At 37.0% G+C, this 20,109-nt stretch overlaps 2 protein-coding genes and 1 non-coding gene across 4 annotated transcripts in view; all 3 read left to right on the top strand.

The window, feature by feature from the left end:
* The window catches only part of Igfals (insulin like growth factor binding protein acid labile subunit), a 94,868-nt gene that overhangs the window by 22,197 nt on the left and 52,562 nt on the right, over positions 1-20,109 (top strand). The gene's annotated exons all lie outside the window — the stretch shown is intronic.
* Meiob (meiosis specific with OB-fold) overlaps positions 1-20,109 on the top strand; it is a 38,336-nt gene that overhangs the window by 5,311 nt on the left and 12,916 nt on the right. The window contains exons 4-11 of the mRNA XM_023560873.2: positions 1,807-1,938; positions 4,234-4,306; positions 8,412-8,607; positions 9,602-9,702; positions 10,775-10,827; positions 10,911-11,006; positions 17,840-17,941; positions 19,855-20,008. Of these exons, the coding sequence (XP_023416641.1) occupies positions 1,807-1,938; positions 4,234-4,306; positions 8,412-8,607; positions 9,602-9,702; positions 10,775-10,827; positions 10,911-11,006; positions 17,840-17,941; positions 19,855-20,008 (907 nt within the window). The remainder of the gene's footprint in view (positions 1-1,806; positions 1,939-4,233; positions 4,307-8,411; positions 8,608-9,601; positions 9,703-10,774; positions 10,828-10,910; positions 11,007-17,839; positions 17,942-19,854; positions 20,009-20,109) is intronic.
* LOC111754060 (U6 spliceosomal RNA) lies at positions 56-162 on the top strand. The gene has a single exon (XR_002788789.1). It is a non-coding gene; the product is annotated as a U6 spliceosomal RNA (small nuclear RNA).

Genomic DNA, 20,109 nt, shown 5'->3' with positions numbered 1-20,109 from the left:
TCATGTGGAAGGTTGTGAGTTCAATCCCTGGTTCAAAAAAACAAAAAGGTAATTTGTGCTTGCTTCGGCAGCACCTATACTACAGTTGTAACAATACAGAGAAGATTAGCATGGCCTCTGTGCAAGGATAACATGCAAATTTGTGAAGCATTCCATATTTTTTAAAAAAGAAAAATTATCTTTAAATTTTCATAGTTTATATGAGAGATAAAATATGGCATGCCAAAACTAGCAATTCATTACAATTGCTTTAAGAGTGTCACTGCTTTTTATCAAAAATTAAGATATAGGGCCAGTGTATAATTTAAGTGAATCAGAGCTCTAGCCAGTCAATGGTTTTGGCAAAAAAGACATTAATTTTACTAAAATCATCTTAAGTAATTGTGTCTCTGTTACTTTGACTTACAGTGTAGTGATAGCTACCTTTGTTTTACTTTATTTTTTTGGTGCTAGGAATCAAACTCAGGACTTCATGCTTGCCAGGCAGGCACTATGCTGCTGAGCTATATCCCTGGCCCCATTTTTGTTTTATTTTATATTCATATGAGATTTTTATTTTTGAGATTATGTAACAAAGTTACAGTCTGGTTCTTAGGCATGTTTATGTATGCACTGTATTTTATCATAATTTGATCAACATAACTATTTGAATAGTTTGAGAAAATCTATGTGTCTTACTGTTTATACTATCGTCTAGAAGGCAAAATTTCAAATACATTAATTGTGAAAAAAGTAATTATTAAAATATATGCTAAAATTATAATAGTGACATACAATTTTGCAACATCAGATTGTGTGAAGGAAGAGAAGGAGTAATTCATTATTGTTTGACTTATTTTTATGTTATTTGTAGTACCTTTGGGGGGAGGTATGCTCACTAACTTAAAAACATTTCACAGATAACATTATTTTTTCATGAAAAATTTGTCAGTAGAAAAAAATGTAACATTGATGAACAAATTTTTTTCAACCCATTCTAGTCCTCTTTCCAAAGGTAGACATTAATCTTTGTTCAAGATATGTTAGTATGTAAGTTAGGTTGTATTACTTTTTTGTTTTGTTTTGGCAGAAGGTTTTGCTTTATAGTTCAGGCTGATCTTGAACTCATGATTTTGCTGTGTGCTGCAACTACAGGTGTGCATAACCACTATATTACTTTTTTCATTACCAAAAATAATAACTTTTTTGTACAAAAATGTATTGTTGCTTTTTTAAAAATAAAAATATACTTGCTGCCCCCTAGTGGTGATTATTTAGTATCACACAATTTGTTTTGAAGTAACGACCTGAATTTTGATTTAGGTTAAACAGTAACAGTAACACAAAAATGGAGACTCTAAGCTTATAAATGGACAGTTGAAGTCTACCTGTCTTTTCCCTCCAAATAGACAGATAACTGGAGAAAGAAGCAAACGAGCCAATAGTGAGGTGAACTAACTGCATTGGCAACTTACTTTGAAACTCATGAAAGCATAACTTATGCTTTCATAAGCTTTCATAAGAATATACACCTAAAACAATGCTTTCTACCAGATGTTGAACTATTTTTACCATTTTAGTGCTTATTAAGTGATCATTTAGTTGACCGTGTTGGTGCACTCCTGTAATCCCAGCACGGGAGACTGAGACAGGAGAATTCCCAGAAGTTTAAAGCTAGGGTGGGGTACATAGTGAGTTCAAGGCTATCCTAAACTACATAGCAAGACTCTGTCTTGAAAAAAATCATTTGATTAAACATGTAACCATTTGTTCAAAGTCAAAATGAAACTTTTAATTTAGAAAATAAAAGCTTTGGTTTTCTCCTAGACATTGGATCAGAAAGATACACTTTCAGTTTCACCGTTCGTGACTCACCAGCCTGTTTTGTAAATGCAACATCCTGGGGCAACGAAAATTACATCAAGTCACTTTCTGACAGCTTTAGGGTTGGCGAATGTGGTAAGTTAGCACTGGTCCCTAAAGTGTTTCTACTACTGTGCTATTTGTGGCAGCTATACTGAAGGAGTCACAAAGAAGACACACTTTATATCTTTTTCAAAGACAGACTTTATAATTCTCCAGAACCTTATTAGAAAAAAATCAAATGTCAAGGCTATATTGCAAACACATAAAAATAGTAAAACATTTTTTGGGAATTGAGTGTTTGCTTTAGACTATATCCCCAGCCTCTCTCTCTCTCTCTCTCTCTCTCTCTCTTTCTTACAGTGTCTCACTAAGTCACTATGTTGCCCAGCCTAGGCTCAAACTAGCAATCCTACAGTCGCCCAGAGGGCAGGGATTACAGGTATGCTCCACAATACTTGTTTTCTTTAAGAAACTTTACTTTTAGTTGAAATACCAAAATTTTTGCATCTTCACCTCATAACAGTATCTTTCTGACAGCACAAAATGGTGACTTTCAGCCAGATGTGGCGGTGCATGCCTGTAATCCTAGCATTCAAGTGACTGAGACGAGGATTGCTATGAGTTCAAAATCAGCCTGGGCTATATAGTGAGACCTTCTCTCAAAACAAAACTAAAAACAAGGACTTTGAAAGCACAGATCTGGATTTGAATTCCAGCCCAACATTTGTTTACATTATGTGAACCAATAACCCATTGGGTTATTGTGACTATTTGATAAGGTAGCATATACAGTATAAAGTACACAACTTAATCACCAGATAACATCTCTAAACAAAACAGAAATAGGAAAATGTGTAGACTAGCCCTCCTTTATGTTAGGGAAAGAACAGAGAGTATGAATCACTCTTCTCCAATACTGTAGAGTCAAGCAGCCATTTATTCATGTCATTTCTTTGGTACCTAATCATATTTTTCTTTGTACTATTTTCAGGGATATGTACAATATCTCTGTAATTGAAAAAGGTTATGAAACGTGAACTATGAAGGTAGAAAACTTTACAAACTTCCTAGGGCCCAGGACAGTTATAAACATTCCTTGAATGAATGTTAAAACATCAATTATGTAACAAGATAAAGATATATTTCAGTATTAAAATGTATGTTGATGTTGGTGAGGATCAAGATAGTAGAGATTTTAAAAAGCCTAAAGTCTGAGATGATTATACATATAAATAAAATGTTAGCATGGTACAGTGAGAAAAGTATAGATTTTTTAATCAGAAGAATTCTAATTCTAGCTCTACTACTTTCTAGATATAAAACCTCAGAAAAGTTATTAAACACTGAACTATAGTTTCCTTATTTGCAAGATAGGGGTGGTCATGGGATGGTTGTGTAAGGAACGAATGAAACAGAGCAAAAAAGATCCAATATAGGCCACGGAGAAATCGAAACCCCAAAATGTTGAGTTCACACAGCTAGGAAGTGCCAGAGCTGAAATTGATGAATTCTGTTCACTTTTGCATTGCTGTTTCACACTTCACTATTGTTTCAAAAGGTAAGTGTGTAGTGGAGGTCAATTGTTGGTGGCTGGGAGAGCTCTCTAAGTCGGTGGAAGAACAATGAAGGTGAAGAAAATAAAGATAGAGACAGAAAGCTGGGGTCAGGTGGAGCCCTTCTCCAAATTGAAGGAAGACTGCTTAACCACTGCAATGCGTTTACTTATACACTTGTCATACCGTGCCCCTTTGCTTAACTAGCTTGCTTTTTATGCCCCATTCTCCCTTGTTCTCAGGGCTAGAACACCTGTTCACTTCCAGCACTCCATTCCCTCAGAGCGTTTCTCAGGCACTCCCTGCCCTTGAGGCACTCCTGTTCAGGCACTTGTACTTTCGGCTCCTCAGGCTACTTCATCCTTCTCAGTAAATTAGTATTATTGAAGAGAATATTATATGCAAATAAAAATGTTGAGTGCAACTAAATTGCTAATATAAGCCACGTGTTGAGACTTAAACATTAAAGCATTGGAAAAGTTATCTGGAATCAAACTGATGCACTTCGGGAGACCAATTCTCACACAATGTACCTGTGAAAGATTCATGACACCAGCTTAAAGATAGAATTATCTTCCTAGATTCATTGTTTGCACAGTTTTGCTTTTTTTTTTTTTTTTTTGTCTTTTTGAGACAGGGTCTCGCTAATCAGTTCAGGCTGGCCTTGAGCTCACTTTGTAGCCTAGGCTGGTCTTGAACTCACAACGATCCTCCTGCCTCAGCCTTCTGAGTGCTAGGATTACAGGCATGAGCCACCACATCCGGCTTTGCACACTTGTTTTTGATTAATTCTCTCACCATTGTGTTTAACATCATATTTTGCCCTCTGTTTCAGTGATAATTGAAAATCCTCTGGTCCAAAGAAAAGAAATAGAAAGAGAAGAAAAGTTCAGCCCTACAACTCCTAGGTAAATACCTGTCTAGCACAAAGTCCAATAACTTTTGTGTTAGAAGGATCATTACTAATAACTTTGGATCAGATTAACAAAGTGCTTACTAAGGGTATTATACTTCAATTTGAAAATCTGGAGTTTAATTTCTTCTTAATATTTATTTTGAGATACATGAGGTGATTTATGAGATAATTTACTTTGATATAGAGTCACAAGAAAAAGTAGCTGTGTATTTAGTATAATTGTCCCCAATGTGTGTGGAGGACTGGTTCCAGGAACCCCACAAGTAACAAATTCCACATAATATTTAAGTCCATTATATAAAATGACATAATATTTGCATATAACCTATATACATTCCCCCCTGTATTCTTATAATACCTAATACAATGTAAGTGCTATAAAATAGTTGTTATAACTATTATTTTTATTGTTATACTGCTATTTTTGTTTTTTTCTAAATATTTTTGACCTATGATTGGTTGAGTTTCTGGATTCAGAACTCACAGATATGGAGAGCCCATCATATTTGATTCTCAGTCTTAGATTTATAAAAATTTGGTTCCAGTCACATTAAAACTGAATAATTAGAAAAAAGGCTCAAGCTAGGCATCCTGGCACTCAAGAGACTGAGGCAGGAGAATTGTCAGGAGTTTGTCTGGGCTACATAGTGAATTCAAAGCTAGCCTAATAGCGAGACCTTGTCTGAAAGGAGGAGGAGGAAGAGGAGAAGAGCTCAGTCTTGGAAGTGATACATATCCCTTTTTCATTTCAAGGTTTCATTCTCTTCACATGCCTTACCATCTTAGGTCAGGTTCCCTTGAAGCAGAACTTGATGCTTCTTATGAAAATGGTTCCTTGAGGGAGAACCCAGGAAAAGGCTGCTAGACTAGATGAGAAGAAGGGTGGAAAGAAGCAGACCAAAGCAGGTCAGGGGTTCAGCTGGAGACCAGTAGGGAACTCTGGAGTATCAGTGGCTCCTGGAGCCATACCTTGAGGGGAGGAGCTGACTTTTGTGCCCTGAATTACTTATAAATTGTAGTTCATCCATCTCTCCAACATCTTGGTGGGGAGAGCATAATCTGCAAGGCAGTTTGGACCAAGAGAAGCTCTGGAGAGGAGGGTGCAACTGACCAGGTGCCACCTGTAGGCCTCTAGGTGAGCACAGCAGTCTGCTGTATGAACACCTGCATCATCATGCCTTCTCCAATCGGCTTTTTTGACTTGTCTTATACCAGACTCTCAGTCCTATCTCTCAGCAGCCACAATGAACTTTTTTCCTTTTCATGAACATTCTGGAGTTATTCTGAACTAAGAACTCTTGTACTTTTTATTCCCTTTGGGTAGAACATTTTTTTCCCATCTGAATACTTGCTGGTTCTTATTGTCAGTCGTTCAGTTTAACTGTTAGCTTCTTTGATTCTCCCATTTACTCAGTCTTTCAGAGTTTTTCTAGTTATTCACTAGGACTTGAATCCTCATGCTTGTAGTATCACAATCCAATTATCTGACTAGTTTTTGTTTTAAAGAGAATAAAACCAAACAAAATAAAACAGAATAAAGCCATCCAAAGCAAAACAGTGAAAATGATACAGGACTTCAAAACAGGATAATAGGAAATCAATCATTGCTACCATAATACCTATTTCATGTAGTTGTCCTTGTACCTTAATTACTATCAACTTGGCCTGACCTCTGAAACAACCAGTGGCTTATGGGTGGGGTGTGGGAGTTCTTGATTCTCAGCCCACGTGCCAGTGAGCTCACAGGGAGGATGAGCTAGCTTCTCTCTTCAGCGCCCCGATAGTTTGTGGAGCTTACTGGCATAATGCCTCTTGTTATTTTCAAAATTGCTACCCATACTATCATACATAATATAATCAAAACAGAACAGAATGAAACCAATCAAAACAAAACATTGAATAAAACAATACAGTAAAATGAAATAAAACTAAACAGAACATTATTGGATTTCAAAAACAAGAGAGAAGGAAATCTATCATAGTTGCCATATTGCATATTGTTATCCTCTGAATAGTAGTCTGAAAGCTCACACTACTGGCTTTAGGCCTGTAAAGTCAATATAACAATATAAACATTAAGTTGTTTTTGTACTTCTGTTGCTGTCAACTCAGTCTGTTCCTCTCAGCCGGTTGCTTGGGGAAGTTTGGCTCTTCTTGTCTCCCAGCCTGAGCATCAACTGGCTCATGGGAAGGACACATCTTGTTTTTTCTCCTGGTCCATAGTCACCACTGGCATATAGGAAGAGTGTATCTTGTTTCTTCTCTTAGTCCACCTTGACTAATTTTTCTTGTGACTTCCCCTCAAACATGTGAGCTTCATGAAAGCAGAGGTCTTATATGTCATCTTCACATTGTTTTCCCCTGCCTAAGGTCTGACACATAACAGTTTCTCAATAAATATGAAATGAATGAGTGAAAGGAGGAAGGGAAGAAAGTTCCCTTTGGAACTTGGAACTGGCAGAAGAAATAAATGTGAAGCCTCCTGACATTTTCAGTTGATATCAGGTTGAGCCATATAAAATTACTGATGTTCAACTATTTTGCATCCAAAAATGTTGATTTCATATTTATAGGTGGAATGCAGGCCAAGTGCAAGGACCAACAGAAAAATAATCTTGCAGGAAAAGCAGAGACATTTGTAGGCAACATTGCCTGTCATCCAAGTTCATTTCTTGTTGATGGATAGCCACGGAAGATCTTTGAGCTGAAAAATAGTATTTTCACATTTATGATTTAGGGAGATCAATGTGGCTGCATGTGGAGGATGGATTGTAGGGGAAGCTTAGTTAGGAAACCAAGGCAGTAGTTTGGAAGAAAAATGATGAGGTGGATAACCATGGCAATAGCAGTAGGAAGAAAAATGGCAAGGCTGGGTTAGAGAGATGTGGAAGCTGGGCACCATGATATGTGCCTGTAGTCCCAGATACTCAGAAAGCTGATGCAGAAGATTGAGCTCAGGAGTCCAAGACCAGCCTCAAGAACAAACAAACAAACAAACAAACAAACAAGCACTGCTGTGAAGGATGCCCCAAAAGAATTTGGGAACTGATCACATGTAAGGAGAAAAGCACTTCAATTCAAGTGTATTATGGTATTGTGTCTACTCCATTCACAGCACAACTTAAACAAGTAAAACACTATCCTTGACCTTGACCTAGGGGTCGTAAGAGAGAGAGAAATAATAAATTCTTGGATTTTTATAACTCCCTAAAGTTTTAGAGTGTTCTTTTTGTGGTAGGGGATATTGAATCCAGGTTCTTTGCACCAAGCTATATCCTCAATTTTGTTTGTTTGTTTGGTTGGTTTTGTCTTTTTGAGGCAGGACTTCACTATGCAGTTCAAGGTGATCTTGAACTCACTTTGTAGCGCAGGCTCAAATTCACAGCAGTCATCTTGTCTCAGCCTATCAAATGCTGGGATTACAGGTATGCACCACTACACCTAGCTTATCCCTAGTTTTTTAAAACTTTTAGACAGGGTGCTGCTAAATTGCTCAGGTTGGGCTTGAACTTGTGATACTACTTGCCTTGGCCTCTAGAATGCTGGGATTACCCAGAATATGTCACCATATCCAATTTAAAGTGCTATTATACCCCTATTTTTATAGAAAAAGAGACTGAAGCTGAGTTTTGAACAAAGGCTGGGTGTGGTGATGTTCATCTGTAGTCACAGCTCTCCAGAGGCTGAGGTAGGAGGATCACCATGAGTTTGATTGAGGCCAGCCTGGGCTACATAGTGAGTTCAAGACCACCCTAAACTACTCAAATGAGACCCTGTTTTTTTTTTTAAAGGAATATTAGACAAAATCAGGCAGCTACTATGCCTAGAATTCAGGAATGACTTGATACTCAAAACAATTTCTTAGTTGGAAGTATATTTTATTTCTTTGTAGAATTAAAGACTGAGATGAAAAACAAGTACATTTTAGACAAAAATATTTCACAACATTGTTCAGTGTTTCTAGGAGTAAAAGCATAAATTTCTTGATATAGCCTAAATTACAACAACATAAAAATTAAATAGGTCGGTAAAGTTGAAAGTATTTTTCTATTAAAATCACTTGATACTAACTTTTTAATGTGTTTTTTGCTATTTAGCAACTGTAAACTATTGCTCAGTGAGAATCACTCAATGGTAAAAGTTTGTTCCAGTTATGAAGTGGACACCAGGTTACTCTCTTTGATACATTTACCTGTTAAAGAGTCTCGAGATTATTATTCATTGGGCGACATTGTTGCAAATGGACACAGTCTTGATGGGAGCATTGTTAACGTCCTTGCTGCTGTGAGATCTGTAAGTTAAAACCACAACAAAGCCAACTAGAGCTTAGCAGGGAAGTTTCCTTGTTAGTTAATTTAATTTGTCAGCTAATTTGGAATGGAGTGGTTAGGACCAACTTGGGTAGTTTTTGCTACTAAGACAAGTAGTAAGTTGAGCTCAGAAAAGCATAACACTTCTCATTAAAGGGGAAGTAGCATTTTGTCTATAAATGAGTAACAAAATCATATTTGAGCTGCCATTCAGAGCTGGAAAGAGAAACAAGAAGCCAATTCACCCTTCCCCCAGGCCATCCAGAGACAAAAAGAACCCCACTCCAACCCAGGCAACTGGCTAGAGGAGGGGCTTTTACTGTGAGATTACCAGAGGTATCTGCTTTTCCTATATGAGAGCCCACTGATTGGAAACAAGGGTCCATTGGTAGGAGAAATGGGTCCAGGTTCACTTCTACTTTAATCTTCTTACCATAGTAATGTAGACACAATGGAACAGCATGTCAAAGTGCTTTTTTATATGTTCCCTTATTTGGTCTTCAACACCTTAATCTTTTGATGAAGGCAAAGAAGGTATCAATATTTAGGTTGCTCAGGCCCAGATAGACTGGTTGTATTCAGTGGTGTGAACTCCATGCCAGAGTCTGTGCTAAACCTTTATATCCCTAAGTTCACTCTTCACCCTCAAAATGTCCACATAGGTGCCCTCAGGAGGCCTGACATGTAGCATTTGTTCTGGCATATTGAAAAGACACAAAGTCTGAACTTTAAACTGTAATTTACTCTTAGATTATGTTTTGGTATTCTCTTCCAAGTGTAGTTTACAACTTCAGCTGAATATACCTAATTCAAACAGAAGGCTTCTTAGAATAGCCAAATATGTGTTAATATTTCTTGCAATTTTAATATTTCTAATTTTATGTGTAAGAGGTAAATATTTGAATATTTCTATCAGCAAACATTTAAGGACCTGTACATATATAGATAAAGAATAATGATTTCCTTGTATTTCTAAGGTGGGAGAGCCAAAATACTTTACAACTTCAGACCGAAGAAAAGGCCAGAGGTGTGAAGTTAAACTCTATGATGAAACAGAGTCTTCTTTTGCAATGACATGGTAACCTACATATATTCTAAACTGATATCCTGCTGTTGTCACTAAGAGCATTTTCATTTTATCAAAGAGACAGTAAATTTCATATCAAGAGAAGAATAATAGGAGATAAAAGACATGAAAAAGTAAACCTCTCATATAAGTTACATTCTTATGGATATCGTCTTAAAGTGATATCTTTCTTTATGTCTTTTTGAGACAGGGTCTTGCTATGCTATTCAGGCTGACCTTGAACTCACTTTGTAGCTCAGGCTGGCCTCAAACTTGCAATGATCCTTCTGCCTCAGCTTCCCGAATGCTGGGATTACAGGTGTGCACCACCACGTCTGGCCCTAAAATGAAATATTTAAGTGATATAAAATTGTTTAGATGGGACTGGAAATTTAGCTTAGTGGTGCAGCACCTGTCTGGCAAGTGCAAGGTTATACATTCAATTCTCAGTACCAAAAATTGTTTAGATGAACTCCACTGTGATCACTTCCATTCTGTTTTATAACAAATGGTGTTTCATTATGTCCTGTGTACAAAGCATAAGCCATACTTTCTGCAGTTCTTTGAAGTACCCTGGGTGGGGGTGGGGGGGGAGCGAAGGTGAGGAGTTACATCCCAAAATACTTCACAGTAAAACAGGGTGCTGTTAGACTTCTGGTGTTTGGGTACCTGGGGAGATTGATCTGGGGACAATTGCCTTCCACTCATCAAGTCCCTTGAGTAGTTGATCTGTTTTGGCAGTCCTAATTTAATGGACCAAAAAGTTGTCTTTAAAGTCTTTAGACTTTTAGTCATTCCATATCAGCTAGTCTGAAGTGTCCAAGATCTGGGAAAATAAAGTATTAGTGGAGCAGAGAGTTGTTAGAGTTGAGTGTATGTGTGTTGGATGGATGATTTAGCACATTGTTAAGTATTCAGTGAGCTACCAAAGTAAAAGCAAATATCTGTAAATTCTATCTTTGACCACATGGATCGTTAACCTTAGCCACTGAGGCAGAGTTTTTTGTCTTTTGTGGTAAACAATGTCTCACTATTATTTGGTTAGTGCACTTATTTTGTGTCACTTCTTTTTAAACAAATGCAGTTGGGATAATGAATTCATTCTACTTGCACAGAGCTGGATGCCACAAGAAACAGGTATCATACTTTTATAATTAGGCTCAATATTTGTCTTTTTTTGTGTCCCCATGTAATAATTTTAAATTTTTTTCTCCAAACAGTAATATTTGCCTCAGATGTAAGAATAAATTTTGACAAATTTCGGAACTGCATGACAGCAACTGTAATTTCAAAAACTATTATTACAACTAATCCAGGTAAAAAAAATCTTTCTGAGGTTTCCATTCATTTGGAAATGACTATGAATATATTACAATATTTTTGAAGTGCTTTGTGAATAAAAATGTGGCTTGGATTTAATTTTAATTGGAACAGGGAAAATCATTTTATATGACTTATTTAAAACTCAAAATGAAGCCAGGTATGGTGGCTCATGCCTATAATCCTAGCACTCTGGAGGCTGAGGCAGTTGAATAACCAATGTGAGCAACTCAGTGTCTTAGCAAGACTCCTGTCTCAAAATTTTAAAAAATAAAATAAAGACTGGGGATATTTCTCAGTGCAGGACCCAGGATTCAATCCCCAGTACCACATACACAAACAAAAAGTAAGTTCAGTTTCACCACATTGAAATGACTTTTACTGCTAGGGCACTGGAAAATATATGCATATACTATATCATTGGATCAGTGGTTTATAACTTAAACACACAGTGGTTGCTAACGGAGTCATAGTTTACTCTATAGCATGAGTCAGGGGAACTGGACCTGGAGTGGTCAGAGGGTTAGCCCTGTGAATGTGCTCAGGGAGCTTCACAGTACAGATATAGGGATAGTCCCAGTACTGTCAAGGAGTACAGAATTACCAGAAATAGCCCAGCACTCAAGAAGCTGAGAAAAGAGGATTGCAAATTTAAGAGCAACCTGAGCTCCATAGTGAGACCTCAAAAAGGAATAATTTAAGCTCAAGAAGATACAAATATAGCAGTGTATCATTTTAAATATAAACTTACTTTATTGGTTTATAACAAAGTATCACCAATGACAACTACAAAGCAATTTTATGTTTTTGACTAAACCATTATCAGATTTTTAAAAAGACATAAAATATGAGATAACTGTGATAGGATAGAATGTAATAGCTCTGGTTTGTCTGAGCCCACTGAATCTTACATATCTACCCCATGACACTGGCTCTCCTTGAAAGCAGTACTATGGCAAGTGATGCCACCATATTGATTTATTCGCCTCTGGACACTCTTGTCCTCAGTATGTACTGTGCACTGAGTGATGTCTGGGGTCCAACAACAAAGCAGATTCTAAAAGAGGAAAACAGATGATACATTCATACATGATGAATTTTGAAGAAAAGAGGAACACTGTCAGGAGGATCCAGAAAACAGTGCACTATGTATGCTTAGGGATGTGGGGGGTGACATCTGAAGAAAAGCTAGTGTAGGGGTGAAGGAGTAGCCAAGGCAAAGTCCTTAAGGGAAGAGGAGGGAGAGAAGAGTCTGTGTAATCAATACAGTGTCTGTCACTTTAGGGGACTGCTGTTGAAGGCTAGGGTTTGGAAGGCACCAGTGATAGAATCTATCTGACTAATGCTGAAAAGATTGCTCAGACTGTTTTATTGACACTGATGGCAATACTTGGGACAATAATGGTACTCTTCAGTTCCCAAGTTTTAAAAGATTTTTTGGTGCTGAGGATTGAAACCAAGGCCTTGTATATGCAAGGCAAATGCTCTACGACTAAACAGCTTCATAAGTTCCCCTTTTTTGATGGGGTTACGATGAAGATTATTAATATTAAATTTATTATTATATTTAGCAATATCAGTGACAGAAAGTCACTGCCCTGGGCTAGGAGTGTAGCTCAGTGGTAGAGCTCTTGTCTAAAATGTGGGAGGAGGCCCTGAGTTTGAAACCCCAGTTTCACAAACACATGAGAGAAGAGAAGAGACAAGAGAAAAAGAGAGAGAGAGAGAGAGAGACAGACAGACAGACAGACAGACAGAGGAGAAGAAAGAAAATCTTTGCTGTTAAGAATAAGTCTGGGCCAGGGGCTGGGGATTTAGCTCAGCGGCATAAATGCTTGCCTTGCAAGCAGGCAGTCATGAGTTTGATCCCCGGTACCCGTAAAAATGAAAAAGAAAAAAAAAAAAAAAAAAAGAATAAATCTGGGCCGTGGATTTAGTTCAGCGGCATAAGCATCTGCCTGGCAAGATCGTGAGTTCAATCCCCGGAACAAAAAAAAAAAAAAAAAGAAAAGAGTAAGTCTGATGTGTGATCTGAGAAATTTTCTAAAACTTGGATTTGTGTGTTAGAAAAGATAATCAAGTTTGACAGTACTAATCATGCAAAAAACTCAAGACTAAGTTAATGAGACATATTCTAGAATATTGTACATGTGGTTCTGATAACAGATTCAAGGTAAAAAAAAATATCCAAGAATTTTAAGCAATGCTAACATCTTTGGAACAAACATCTTTCTTTTTTTTTTTTTTTTTTTTTTTTTGGTCTTTTTCATTTTTATCGGTACTGGGGATCGAACTCATGACTGCCTGCTTGCAAGGCAGGTGCTTATGCCACTGAGCTAAATCCCCAGCCCAACAAACATCTTTCTTAAGGAGACAAATTTTTTAAAATATTTGGGGGCTGGGGGTTTAGCTCAGCGGCATAAGCGCCTGCCTTGAAAGCAGGCAGTCATGAGTTCAATCCCCGGTACCGATAAAAAGGAAAAAGACAAAAAAAAAAAAAATATTTGTGGAAGTGTATGCATGTGCGTGTGTGTGTGTGTAGGTGTGTGAGTGGTGATGTGCTGGAATTTCACTTAGGGCCTTACCATTGAACTACATCCTCAGCCTTTTTCATATTTTTATTTTGAGACAGGGTTTTGTTAAATCACTAAGTTGCCCAGTTGGGGGTCAAACTTGAGATTCTTCTACCTCAGATTCCCAGAGTGTTTTCAAATTTTTTGTTTGTTTTTTGAGACAGAATCTCACTGTTTGTTCAGGCTAGTCTTGAGTTCACTACATAGCTCAGACTAACCTCAAACTCAGGGGATCCTTCTGCCTCAACCTCCTGAGTCCTGGAATTATAGGCATGTGCCACCATGTCTGGTGCTTTCAGTTTTTTAATTGACAAAATTGTATATTGTCTTCAACGTATTTTGTATTATATACAAGGTATGACTGAAAAATATAATGAATGTGTAAAAAATTTTAAAAATACAATAGGGCTGGGGATATAGCTAAGCAGCATAGTACCTTCTTGGTAAGCACGAGGTAGTGAGTTTGATCCCTGGTACAAAAAAAAAAAAAAACAATTACAATAAAAGACATTATGATTTTTAAAATTTTATTTTAAAGAGAATAAAACCAAAATAAAACAGTAAATCCAATCAACACAGGCCAGTGTAAGTGACACAGGACTTCAAAACAACAGGAAATCAACAATGGTTACCATAATGCCTCTTATTTTCAAAATAGCTGAGATTTGTGCAGACATAGTAAAAATCAAACAAAGCAGAGGAGAATAGAACTAATTTAAAAAAATGAATGCAATAAAGGACTCTAAGACGAGTAAACCCAAAATGGCTACCACAGTATATCTTGTTATCTTTGAAATAGCTGCCCATGCCATCAGATATAATAAAATGAAACAGAATAAACCCAACCTAACACAACAATGAAAATGATACAGGACTTCAAAACAAGATGATAGGAAATTAACAATGGCTACCACCTTCCAAAGGGGATCCCCCATAGATGCTACATTGCGTATTGTTATCCTCTGAATAGATGATCAGACTACTGGCTTTAGACCTGCTAAGTCAGTGAAACACTAAACACGACAAGCATTAAATTGTATTTCACCTCAATAGCTATCATTGCAGCTTCTGTTTCTCTGGATCAGCTGGTCACTTAAGGTAGGGTGGGGTAGGGGGTTGGGGGTTGACTCTTCTTGTTTCCCAGCCCGTATGCAGGAAGGAGCTGAAATCTGGCTCTCCCCTCAGCAACTCGCACATGGTGTCGATTCACAGGGAGGGCTTGCTTCTTGGTGACTTCTTGTTCTCTTCCCCCACAGCCCACAAATGGCTGTGACTCACAGGAAAAAGCTCGGGTCTGGCTGTCCCTCAAGTGGCCCACACATGGTGCTGATTTTCAGGGAGGATTTGCTTCTTGGTGACTTCTTCTCTTTCCCCAGAGTCCATGAATGGCACTGACTCATGGCAAAAGGCTAGGGTCTGGCTCTCCCTCCAGTGGACTACACATCATGCTGATTAGCAAGGAGGGCTTGCTTCTTGGTGATTTCTTGTTCTTTTCAAGATATATTATCATTATTTCCCCTCAAAATACTCCCTCTCACTTATCCCATCATTCTTGCCACTTTCTGAAGCAGCTCTGGATCTTTAATTGTGTCATTATAGCTGCCTTGTCTTTTTTGTTACTGTTTTTTGTCTTTTTGAGTTGGGGTAGTTTGATTTTTCTGTGGGGAGAAAGGATGCGGGAACTGCCTTGTCGCAAATTGATTCAAAACATTTACCACTCATGGTCATTTTGAAGTTGTGAAAGAGCCAGAGGTAACACCATGTCAGGTTCAGTGAATTAGGTGGATGAGGATGCACATTTTTATGAGCCTGCCTTTCCTTTAGATGGCACTCAGCCGCAGTATTCATCATAATTTTTTTTTAAATAACACTTTGTAAAGACACAAAAAAGACTTGTAGAACTGCTTCATAAAGTGGCAAGACCCCTGATGTGTTTTCAAATTTTGTTTTAAAAAAAATTTTTTTTCTCTTTGAAATAAAATGGATTTATGAGATAAATATATAAAGAGTGAAAGGGAAAACTGGGCACTTTGAAGGCTGAGGCAGGAGGATCACTGTGAGTTTGAGGCCTACCTGGTGAGTTCAAGGCAGAATGAACTTCATAGCAAGACCCTGTCTGAAAAAAACTAAAGGAGAAAAAGTGAAAAGAGATTAATGACAATTTATCTTTTACTGTAATAATTTTTAATTTTTTTAGTTTTTTGAGACAAGGTCTTGCTAAGCAATTCAGGATAGCTTTGAACTTACTATGTAGCCCAAGCTGGCCTCAAACTTGTGGTGATCCTCATCCAGTGCTGGTATTACAGGTGTGTATCACTATGCACATCTGAAATTTTTTATTTAAATATTTATGTATACACAATGGTTAAAGTAAGCTAATCAACCTATGCAACATTTCACATATTTATCTTTTTTGTGGCAAGGATGCATAAAATCTCTTTTAGTAGTTTTTGTTTTGTTTTGGTACCAGGGATCAAACTCACAACCTCACACTTGCCAGGCAGTCTTTTAGTAGTCTTCAAGAATAGAATACATTGTTAACTACAGTCACTATCTTGTACAATAGATCTTGTGCATCTATTCTGTTAAGACACATTTAAAGGGAGTACTCATAATGGTACCCATAAGGGTGTAAATTTGTATGCTTCTTTAAATCAGTCTTATTTCAAATTTTTTGGGCTATAGACCTGCCTTGCAGAAGTTAAGGTCTAAATGGCTTAAACATTTACCCTAGCAAGGATGTTGTTTTCCTTGTGCTTTCTCTATCCTGAAAGTGTTTACCACAGTGGGAATTAAATTTTTTTCCACAGATGATTTGGATCACCCTGTTGCCAGTAGGGGCCCTTGCAACAGTGTCTGCCTCCTGTTCTCCCTACCAGCATCTTTCCCAAAAGAATGTTCACTGGTCAGATTACTATGGCCCACTCAGCAGCTACTCCTGTGTAATGTTTAGCAATTCTGTTAGTGCTTCAAAAACATTTATTAATTCACCCATTAATTTATCAGTACCTGCTGAATGCCTTTTATTAGCAAAATGTTGAAACAAGACAAGACATTGGGACAGTTGATGGTTAGATGGAAGGATCATCACTGTGTTGGATATTGGAAATACGAGGATGAAAAGGCACAGCACCTACCCATAACGAATTTATAGTCTTGTTCTGAGAAAGATCAGTAATAAGACTGGTGTGTAATTTAAGGAAAGAAGAAGAAATGCCTATTTCTGCTCAAAGGAACTAGAGAAGTCTAAGCACTGTCAGAACAGGTTGTAGAATGTTCAAGTGGGAAAGTGAGATGGAGGACTTAGACAATCATAGGTTGGAGGCTAAGGTCTTGAGGTTAAATGTGAAAAGCTCTTTCCAAAATCACATTCTTTTTTCTCCCCAGTACTGAGTATTAAACTCAGGACCTTTGCACTATGCTACATTATTATCATTTTTAAGTATGTATTTTAATTTTGACATAGGATCTCACTAAGTTGTTAAGTTTCCCAGGGTGGTCTTAAGCTTATCATCCTCCCTCCTTAGCTTCCCAGAGTGCTGGTGTAGGCATGAACCACCACACCTGGCTCAAAATCCCATTATTGACTACTAGCATACCATCCAACTATTCCTGAGAAAACTCAAACTTGAAGAACGAGACTTTAAAATAACCTTTTAAAATATTTTTATTGCAAAGGAAATACATATAAAATCTAGAAAATGCAGCTGCCCATAATAGGCCATCCCTGTACTTCTTGAGAGGCTGAGGCAACAGTACTGCCTGGTCAACTTAGCAAGTCCCTGTCTCAAAATAAAAAATAAGATGGGAATGTAGCTCAGTATGAAGGCCCTCAGTATGTTTGCATATGTGTGAACCAAAATCACCAGAATCACACATATGCAAACAAATCAGAAAATTTATAAAAGAACTAAAAAGGAATACAAAGATAACCCATAGTTTTCTATATACATATATTCTTCCAGATAATTTTGCATACACATATATTTTTACAATTCAAAGGGTATTGTACCACACAATTTTGTAAGCTGCTCTTTTCACTAACAACAAACTGGGATATATCTCTTCATGTTGATAGACTTCAATGTCACATTATTAATGGTTGAGCAATATTCTATTTTGTTGCACAATAATTTTGTGTAAATAGTGATGACAAATGTCATCACTTTTTAATATTAACAGTAATTTTGGATCCTTCATAATGATTTTTAAAATAATCAGTTTTCTTTTTTCTTATTATGCACTTTTAAATTTAGATACACCAGAAGCTAACATCCTACTGAATTTTATAAGAGAAAATAAAGAAACAAATATTCTGACTGATGAAAACGCCAGTTATTTGAAAGAATCCATAAATCGTAAGTGAACATTTAAATTAAGTTTGATTTTTAGAAAGGCCAATATTGAGCTTGTGAAGTTTGATAAATATAGTAAAAGATACAATATTCTGTTACTACTATATTTTTGGCTTTCTTTCTTTCCTTCCTTCCCTCCCTCCCTTTTTCTCCCCTTTTCTTTCTTTCTCTTTCTTTCTTTCTTTCTTTCTTTCTTTCTTTCTTTCTTTCTTTCTTTCTTTTTTCTTTCTTTCTTCCTTTCTTTGAGATGGGGGTCCTGATATGTAGTTCAAACTGGTCTTGAACTTGCTGTGTAGCCCAATTTACAGCAGTCCTCCTGGCTCAGCCTCCTTAGTGCTGGGATTACAGGCATGCACCACCATGTCCAGCTATTTCTGGTTTTAAAAAGCTAGTTTAAAGTGGGTTGTGGTGATGCATGCCCGTGATCTCAGTACTATAGAAGGCTGAGGAGGAAGATCTCAAGTTTGATTCTAAGCTGGCCAATTTAGCAAATTAGTAAGACTCTGTCTCAAAATTTTAAAAATTGTTGGGGAAGTAGCTCAGTGGGAGGGCCCTGGGTTCAATCTCCAGGACCACACATACACACAAAGCTTGTTTAAAATTTTGAGGGCTTGAGATCTTCCAGTAAGTCACACAAACAAGCTACATGAGGCCCAGGAAGAGTAAGCCAGAAAGTGGCCCCTGTGAATTGGCAGAGGACATGCTGGCTCTGGAAGGAGCCCATCAATAAGAAGAAGCCAATTAGATCTTCCAGTAAGCCTGGCAAACAAAACATGTGGGGTCCAGGAAGAGAGAAGGCAGAAAGCACCTTCTGTGTGCCTATGCACACATGCACACCTCTGGTAAGCAAGTGGCTGGTTCAGAGCACAGGCTGGGTTGATAACAACTGAGGTACAAAAAGCAACTGAAAGCTTGTATTGGTTGATTGACTTTGCAGGCCTGGGACCAGTGGTTTAGAGCGTCTTTTGGGAGGATAACAGTATGCAGTGTAGCAAATATGGGGAATTTCCTTCATTTTGTTTTTGAAACCCAATATTGTTCTGCTTTGTTTTGTTCTGATTTATTGTTTTGCTTTATTCAGTGTTCTTATTTTTATTCTATTTGTTTGTTTTGCTTCTGGTATGTCTGATGGAATAGTTGTCCAACTATTGTGAAGATAACAAGAAATATTATGGTAGCCATAATATTTCTTATTATCCTGCTTTGAAGTTCTGTACCAATTTCATTGCTTTGTTTGATTGCCTTTATTCCGTTTGTTTTGTTGGGTTTTATTATCTTTAAAATAAAATTTTAAAAATCGTAAAAAAATTTTTAAAAAAATAAAATTATGAAGGCTTAAAAAAATTGAGGGCTTATAACCTCTAGCCACTCTAATGAGAGCTACTGATTTTCTCTCCAGAAAAATACTATACTCATACATAGAATGTGGCATAAAATGTCATTTTGTTGCATTTAGTTCTTAGAACATTAACCAAAATAAATTTCTTCAGGTATTTTGGGTGAGTCCTTTATTCCCTGGTGGATTACTGGCATCCCCTACTCTGTGTCTCTTCTTCTCACCTTTTAAATAATATCCTCTGATGACCAGAATTTTTTATTTAATAAAGGCTAATATCACATTACTTCATTTTTCCTTATCTTATATAGGTTTTAAAGCCATTTATATGATCAGGATATTTTTGGTTACGTTTTAGTGGTACTGGAGATTGAACAGGACCTTGTGAATACTTGGCAAGCTCTCTACTGACAAAGTTCATCTTCAGCCCTTTAATCAGTTTTAATATAGTAAATATAATATGTTTCTGTTGCTTAGGCCATTTATATGTTCTTATTTGAACTGTATAACTTTTCTATTTGGATATAATGCTTTACAGTTCTTAGAATATAAAAGAGACTGATATTCTTTTTATTTTTAGTAAATACAATAGTTGATGTCTATACAGTTGAGCAGTTAAAGGTAAAGGCTTTGAAGAGTGAAGGAAAAGCTGAACCTTTCTATGGCATTCTCTACGCTTACATTTCTGCACTGAATATTGATGATGAAACTGGGAAAGTGATTCGAAATAAATGGTAAGGAGTCAAATTATTTTTAGCAAAGTCATTATAAGAAATAATTATTGTTAATAAATTTTAGATTTTATAAAAGTTAAAGCTCCAGTGGCGACAGTAGT

The sequence above is a fragment of the Cavia porcellus genome, unplaced genomic scaffold (genome assembly GCF_034190915.1).
Source record: "Cavia porcellus strain 051 isolate PalLab524CR breed Dunkin Hartley unplaced genomic scaffold, mCavPor4.1 scaffold_16, whole genome shotgun sequence".
Lineage (NCBI taxonomy): Eukaryota > Metazoa > Chordata > Mammalia > Rodentia > Caviidae > Cavia > Cavia porcellus.
The sequence above is the reverse complement of the archived record's forward strand: the minus strand, read 5'-3'. Positions and strand labels throughout refer to the sequence as shown.